At 35.8% G+C, this 7,941-nt stretch overlaps 1 protein-coding gene across 1 annotated transcript in view; it reads left to right on the top strand.

Moving 5' to 3' along the window:
• The window catches only part of LOC111472200, an 8,990-nt gene extending 3,954 nt beyond the window's left edge, over positions 1–5,036 (top strand). The window contains exons 7-14 of the mRNA XM_023117850.1: positions 927–972; positions 1,547–1,796; positions 1,877–2,082; positions 2,210–2,284; positions 2,800–2,860; positions 4,100–4,180; positions 4,416–4,495; positions 4,584–5,036. Coding sequence (XP_022973618.1) covers positions 927–972; positions 1,547–1,796; positions 1,877–2,082; positions 2,210–2,284; positions 2,800–2,860; positions 4,100–4,180; positions 4,416–4,495; positions 4,584–4,662 — 878 coding nt within the window. The 3' untranslated portion in view covers positions 4,663–5,036. The remainder of the gene's footprint in view (positions 1–926; positions 973–1,546; positions 1,797–1,876; positions 2,083–2,209; positions 2,285–2,799; positions 2,861–4,099; positions 4,181–4,415; positions 4,496–4,583) is intronic.
• Positions 5,037–7,941: the final 2,905 nt, after the last annotated feature.

The following is a 7,941-nucleotide window of genomic DNA, read 5'->3' on the forward strand; positions in this document are numbered from 1 at the left end:
TTTTTTTTTTTTTTTTTTTTTTTTTTTTTTTTTTTTTTTTTTTTTTTTTTTTTTTTTTTTTTTTTTTTTTTTTTTTTTTTTTTTTTTTTTTTTTTTTTTTTTTTTTTTTTTGTATAATACAACTTGAAGCCTTTTGGGTTCTCCATCGGGGAAAATGAACATTTTAGTGCTTTTTTTAATAGGAAACTAAAAATATTATTAACAGAGCCAAGAATAAAGATAGAAAAAAGGGGGATGAGATATTCCCACAAAACCGAGGGGTTACAAAATAGAATCCCAATGGATATGACCGTATGAATAAGTATTTTCGTGCACATAAGTTTATATTCGAAGCTTCATCGTGAAAATATTCTTATGATAATTTTAGTGTTATAGGCATGTAACAAGTGGAGGATGCACGGGATAAATTTCTAATTTTTGAAAATTGATATGAGCTCTGTTTGATAATAATTGTTTTAAGTTTTACGTTTCATTAAATTAAGGTAGATAATGATTTGCCTATTCTGCTTTCTAGTTTTAGTACACTGTTGAAATATTGACAAAACTTCAACTTTTTCTAAAAGAACTACTATTTTTAGAGTTTAGGATTTTGCTATGTTTTAAGAAACATTTTTACAAGTAGAATGGAAAATAAAAAAGAAAAATAAAATAAATCAACCTTAATTTCAAAACGGGGCTTCCCATCATTATATCTTTGAGCGAAAACATGCTATTGACATGCGTGCATGCGACAGGAACTTGCTAGGGAAACTTAAAAAAAGAATAAACATTAGGGAGACGCAGTAAACCATAATCAAAAGGGCATGACCTGTAATACTTGTTCTGTGAACCGGATCATATTGTTGATATGCCTGCTAGTGATACAAACAGTAGGGAGGTTCATTTAACCTTCACAGACTGATAAAAAACACTCCTTTTTGATGCAGGCAATGTAGCTGCTCTGGGCTGGTGGGATTTATTTATAAATTACTGGTACATTGACTTTGAGTCTGCTTTAAAAATATGTGGTTAAATTGCATATTGTGATCCTAAACTTTCGTAGACCCGTTTATTTAATTTCTATACTTTTAAAAGTTGCTAATAGATCCTCAAACTGTTTAATAAGTTTTTGCTAATAATTCATTTGGCAATAGCATGACATGCTAATTATGTATTATTTAAGGATTATGCAATGGGTTGATTTAAAGCTTTGCTCTTGAATAATACAATCAATATGCCGCGTAAGCGTTAAACGCACATGGGGTGGGTTTAAAGCTTAGTTCTTAAATAATACAATCTGTGTGTTAAATAAGTGTTAAACTAATAATGTTAACAGGAGGATCTTATTAGACAAAGTTGGAAATTCAAGTACTTAATAGATTAGATATAATTATCAAAATTTGGAGACCTATTAGAAACCTTTTGAAGTTAAGAACTAAATAGATTGTAACAAGTTTTGGGACAAAAATTCTAGTTTAACCTTGTTTTTCTCTTTTCTTTCCTTGCATATTGAATTGTTCTCGAGAAATTCTTACATAAATCACAATTTCTCCTTAAAAATCTGCAGTATAGCCGAATGCTTTGCATTTCTTGTCTGCACGAAGTGGTATAATCCTATGATTCATAGGCACTCTCTTGTTAGAGAATCCAGTTCCTCTTCGCTGACCATTAGATACCTTGACTGGGATAGAGGTGTGGTTGTTTCCTCTGATGAGGCTCAACCCCAAGTCAGAGTTTGTAACTTGCAGGAAATTGGTGGACACATCATGAAGGTTCCTTTAATCATTTTCCAAATCATGCTTTTTATGCGCTTAGAGGTAAATTTTTAAAAAGATGAATTTTAAATGAAAATTTTCTATTGCTTATGGGTTTCTCATTTCAAACATTTCAATTTCAGGGAACACCTAGGAGTGCTTCCTATATTCCTTGTCTGGTTCTGTTCTCTCCTCTTTTCTTATTGCAAGGGGTGGGTTCAGTATTTGCGGCATATAGGTCAATGGAAAAAATTATAATTTTGCTAGTTGGTTCACCTACCTCTGTAAGATATCTTGATATAAGGTCGAAGGCTCGTGAACTGTTAGGGTTCATGCACCATGGATCGAGGTAAATTCTTGATTTTTTGTCTATTTCTTTAGTTGATTCCCAGTTATGCAACTTGAATTGAGTGTAGAATTTACAGGATAATTAGATATTATCCTTTGGTTTATATCAATTTCTTCCTTATTTGTAGGTTGCTAGGTTGGTGGTCAATTGATGAAGGTAGTCAAGAGGAGCAAGCTAAACTCTATTCTGCTGGAAATTCTGGGTTTGTTTTCGACCCTACTTAACTTCTATCTGATTCTAGGTTTTATCTGATGCCATGTACACTTCAATATATAATGCTAAGACCAACTCTGGGGAATCATATGGGGCTTCAAGTTATTAAGTTCTCTAAATAGGATCTTGAACCTGGACCTTGGAGAGTATCTCCAACGTACCAGACCCTTACCATTAGGACGCCCTTCGAATTCGTTGTTGAACCCTTTAAGAATCGCTGTTATACATGTATACTACTTTAATTCACAATTCTTGTATTTTATTTTATCGATACCATACTTTTTGAGCACGCTACTTACAAGTTGTTTGATCTGGCTCAAATCTAGTAGATTGAGAAATGAAGATTTTGAATGAAGAAATGGTTCAAACTATATTCTCGATTGACATTTGTTGTAGCTTGAAATGGAAAGAAGTTGATGAACTTTCTTTGCTTGATACTATAAAGTAGTGATAAGTCTTCATTATTTTTTCTTTCTTATTCTTGTCTTTAATGCTATTATTCAGGTATGATACTTTCACACCAGAGACTGTAAAGAAAAGGACCAAATCCAATCTAGTTGATGAGGTAAAGAGAACGTTATGTCTGCTTCTGGTTACCACATATTTACTGATACAACTTTGATAATATTGATTATTAGGGGCGTATTAGTGATAAACTAGTTAGTTTGTTCGAGGGGGTTATAAATGGAGTCAGGTGATAGAGGTGAACAAATATTTTCGTAAGGATTTGTGATATGAAAACCTTAATGAATGGGATGTAAGAACCCTTTTGGTTCACTAAAATCTCCACCTCAACCTAATTCCAACTTAAGTAAGGGTTAATCACAAAAAAGACCTAGTGATTGACGGCCACAAGGAAGCATGAAACCTATCAATTTTCCCTACTTCCTCATATGCCTTGTCAATCTCCCTAAAAATTCTGTTATTCATTTCAAGCTAAATACCTCGTAACACAACAAAGAAAATTAGCCCGCCACAACACTTTGTCTCTCTCCCTACAGGGAAGATTCGAAAGCACCTCCTCCAATAAAGATTGTCCATCTCCTTGTAAAGCCCTGCTAACACTGTACAAACTCCTCCAATGACTGGAAAGGTGGTTAGCATACTGAGACCCCCCCGCAACAAATAATCCAGGTCTTCCCCATGCCTCCTACAAAGAATGCACCAATGCGGGTACAAAACTAAGAGTGTCGATACGAGATATTAACCTCCAACAAAGAATGCACTAGTCCAGTGTCTTTGACCTTTGATTTCTCTTGTTCGGACACTGAGTCTCTCCATACATTGATAATGATATGTTATTGTCTACTTTGGGGGGCAACTTCCTTAATTTTACTTTTTCGCTTGATGCAAAAGTTCTATTACCAATGAATCGAGAATCTTTCCCATTACCAATGAATATTGGACTATGTTCACATTCCCCATTTGTGTGCTTTGTTTTGAGGTTATATAGTCTTTCGATCAAGTGGCTGCATTTTGTGGGTTCGACGTTGCCTTCTCCAAATCCTTCTTCGATCTCTTTAGGCTTCCAATGTCCTTTGTCTGATAGAGGTGCTGAAAGTAACGGGTCTTTTTAGGGGCAAATATTAATCGTTAGGGAGTAGGGTTGTTAGATAATGGAGAGTATAGGTCCACTCGAAGCCTATCAACCTCTGTATTTCTTCCAACAATTGCGTACTCAGAATTTTCAATTTAAATTCTGGTTCCTATCTTGTACTTGGTCCTGCTCAAATAAATTACCTGGGAAGTCTTTGTGAAGTGTTTTCCCTGTAGTGGACTTCTTTAGTTTCTTTTCTCGTTACAGATATGGAGATTACAAGCTGCATTAAATCAGCAGACAGAAGTTACGAAATTGAGCCGCCAGGAGCACGAAAAACTTCTATATGTAACCTTTTTTGACTCAACTATTTTACTTTTTTAATACTCAGCTATGTTGTTTAACCTATGAGAGAAAGAGAAGCTGTTTTTCCATGGATGGAAAATTATAAATGTTTCTGATGGCTGTATTTGAGAATCATTTCTCTAAATTTGGGTCTTACAGTTGTTGAGAAAGAGGGGGGAGTTCAGCTTTTTTCTTTTTGTTGAAGAATTTATTAAACTGTTGATTCTAAATTTTTCAGGAGAAGATTCTTTGTAGAGTATGCTTTGATGAACCCATTGATATGGTTCTTCTTCCGTGTAGGCATCACATTCTTTGCAGGTAATATTCTCCTTCCCCTTTGTTCATCTTCTGCTTGCTTTAACTCTGACAGTCAATTTGACTGTGTTCGTCACGAATGGGATTTCAGCTCTTGTAGTGAGAAGTGTAATCGTTGCCCAATCTGTCGGGAATCGATCGAAGAACGGCTGCCTGTAAATGATGTTTAGTGAGAAAGCCCCATATTGGTCGGGCTGGCTCAAAGCGCTGGATTGTTGCTTGTGTTTTTTTAGATGGGACAGGCATCAACAGTGTCTAACAACATATGGTGTGTATACAAAATTTCTACACGGACCAGTTTGAAAGTTCACTGAGTGTTGAGTTCCTTGCTTTGGACTGTAATTGAGTGAGATTATGTTTTCAGCAAATATTATGGTATCCATAGTTCACTCAAAGTTGTAAATTCGTCAAACTCATGTAACCTTATGACCAACCCAATTCAACTTTGTAATGTTTGAATCATTTATAAGTTATGTATAGAAAGTGATGATACTTCAGAGATCCATTTTACATATTGTATCAAAAAGAGTTGTTTGATGTCATATATTATCATATCAAAAGGCAATATTATCCCACATAGGCATTGTTCGTCCCTTATCACGTAGTGGTGTTCCATTTGACCATTCTTGCAAAATCCACTGCCAAGAATCTTGGGACCTTTTATCAAGTTTCCTTTCACCTCTTACATCATCTTGCATCTTAGGATTCAAGGTGCATCTTCTTCTAGCACCCAACTTGTCTTGACATAGAGGCTGCTACCTAGAACATTCTCTGAGAGGCACTGAGCCTTGGAACAAGGCTTGCTCATTGAACCTTCATTGACCTAGGCCCTTTCTAAGAATGCAACTATGTTGTCAGTCCAACTAGGATCTTCGTTCAATCCTAGACTTTCTTATACCAATTTGTGACGGCCCATTTTGTTAGACTTTAATTATGGGCCGCCATATGGTTTCAAGGGTAAAAATAGGCCATAAAAAAAATTCACTTTTTGTAAAATGGAATTATGATTAAAAAAAATGATAATGTTGTCATAAAAAGTATCAAAATTAAAAAAAATATTTGTAGAGTCAACATTTTGTTTACAAAATAACACAAGCTCCACGGAAAATCGATATTTAGAATAATATAAAAGGAAAAATTCGATCTCGATGTCCTTATCATGACTCAATTTTGGAGGCTCTGAAACTTAGAGCATGACTAAAAGGTGTCTTTGTCATGACTCAATTTTAGAGGCTCTAAAACTTAGAGCATGACTAAAAGATAAAGACATCCGTAAACAAATAGTTAAAATAGATGAAATTTTGTGTAAATTAAAGTTGCACAACACCGTAGTCAAAATCCAAAACGAAAACATTACAAAGTAGGTGTTGTTTAAGTTATTTACAAATGGACAATGGGAATGAGATACAAAATGTGTAGGAATAAGAACCCATGAAAATGTAGATAAAATTGATGTCCCGAGTCGACATCCCTTTGTAACAGTGTAGCATTCGAGCACTCCCCTATCTCGACTAACATCATTACTCACCTAAAAAAGAAAATGTAACAAGGAGCGAACATAAAAATATTCATTGAGCAGCCTACTTGGAGGCTCTCAATACACCTTTATTCTATTGAGTTACGACATGCTTTTCTTCAGGCTCGAAGTTCAAGTCTAGCTCTACAACTATCTAAGCTTTTGGGAAGCCCTCGAAGTTTTGAGCATTTTCATATTCATCACAAACCCACCCTTGAGTCTAGAGGAGGTTCACCCATATCTAGTGTCGTTTACCAGGTGATAAATCTATTCACTAAGATGATCTTATTTTCTATTCTTAGTTAGATGTATAGCCATAACAGTGAATAACTAGTATAGTAGATTGAGGCACTACCTCATAAAATCGGTTAAAACAATGTCATTTAGTTGGTCTGAACATCATCCAAGAAAGATTAGTTGGCAACCCTTCCACAGGGTTATAGAGTCACCCTAAATCTTGAGCGAGCAACGTCATGTGCCGACCAACTACTAGGTTATATGTGTGGTCTCACGCCCCATCTCAGGATGGGTTTACAGCACAAAGGCCCTACTTAGGAGACCGTTGTAAATAAGTGTACCTAGCCACCTTGACGTACTACACTATTCGATCTATTCCTGACTTTACGATACTGAACTACTTGGTAGGGTGCTTCTAGCACTAAAGGTGTACCAAAAGAGATAGGAGACAGAAATTCTAGTGATTTCCATCACACTACTACTATGTCACGGTCATTCATTTTCAACCATTCGGGCGTTGTGATCTTCACACGTTCACGATCAGTCTCAAGAAAAATCCAAGCCTTATATATACTTTTCACCCAGTTTTGTGGTTTCGTTGAACCGGTCAGGTTTGTCTTCGTCCACTGAACATAATTTGTATGAAATCTAAGCTTGTTCGGCAACACGCGCCGTCTGTGCATGCATGTTCAATCATCAGCAACACAACCAACTTGCCTATACACTAGGCTAAGTCATTTAGCTCGACCTTGCCTCTACTTGGAGTCAAGATCTATCAATGCAACATCGCATCCCAACATCATCTTGGTTTCCATTTAACATGACCCATATGTCTTAACGCCATCCCAAGTCATCGGGTGTCATCGACCATTGCAACTCACTCGGTTATGCCATCAAGAACGGACCCATGTGTCGCTCATAATATTGAAACATCTCGAAACCTTTCATCTGAGTTCTATTAGGGAATTGGACCCTCATGTGTCCATGTCATATCATTTACGGACTCCATATCAGATAGCGGGTGTATGCTCCAACTTTTGACACATGGGTTGGAGTGCAATATTGACACACCCATATCATCCATTCAAACAAATTTCAAAGGAAGTGGCTTGACCCGATTTGGGATGATAAAAATTATGAATTTGGGAGATTATTTATGGGGAAAAGGAGAAGAGGGGGTGGAAGAAATAATGGGGGGAGGGAGAGAGAAGCGGAGAAAATTGGAAAGTGGAAGAAATGTGGAGTAAAAATGGGAAATAGGAAAGGGGGCGTGCGCGCACACATATTGTAGAAGATAAAAAAAATGTACATATTGTAGATGAAAGGTACATATTGGTTCCTATCTTGAGTCGATGTCATTTTTCGTTTAATATAGCTTGTTGATCACTGAAGTGATAAGGAAAAAGCAAGTTCAGCAGATTAGAAGTAAAACTTTTGACAATAAGCTGATGAATTGTCATGGAGGGTCTTGGACCTCCATGACCCATGTGAACAAATTTTGGCAAGTATATAGCAGTTAGAACTACATCAAGAATCTTTGTTATCACATCTTCTCTAAAGAACCTTTGTTGGTTCAATGCATTTTACCATCACAATGGGTGTTCGTGCCTTTTTTCATCATCATAAAAAAAAAAAAAAAAAAAAAAAAAAAAAAAAAAAAAAAAAAAAAAAAAAAAAAAAAAAAAAAAAAAAAAAA

The sequence above is a fragment of the Cucurbita maxima genome, unplaced genomic scaffold (assembly GCF_002738345.1).
Source record: "Cucurbita maxima cultivar Rimu unplaced genomic scaffold, Cmax_1.0 Cma_Scf00067, whole genome shotgun sequence".
Taxonomy (NCBI): Eukaryota; Viridiplantae; Streptophyta; class Magnoliopsida; order Cucurbitales; family Cucurbitaceae; genus Cucurbita; species Cucurbita maxima.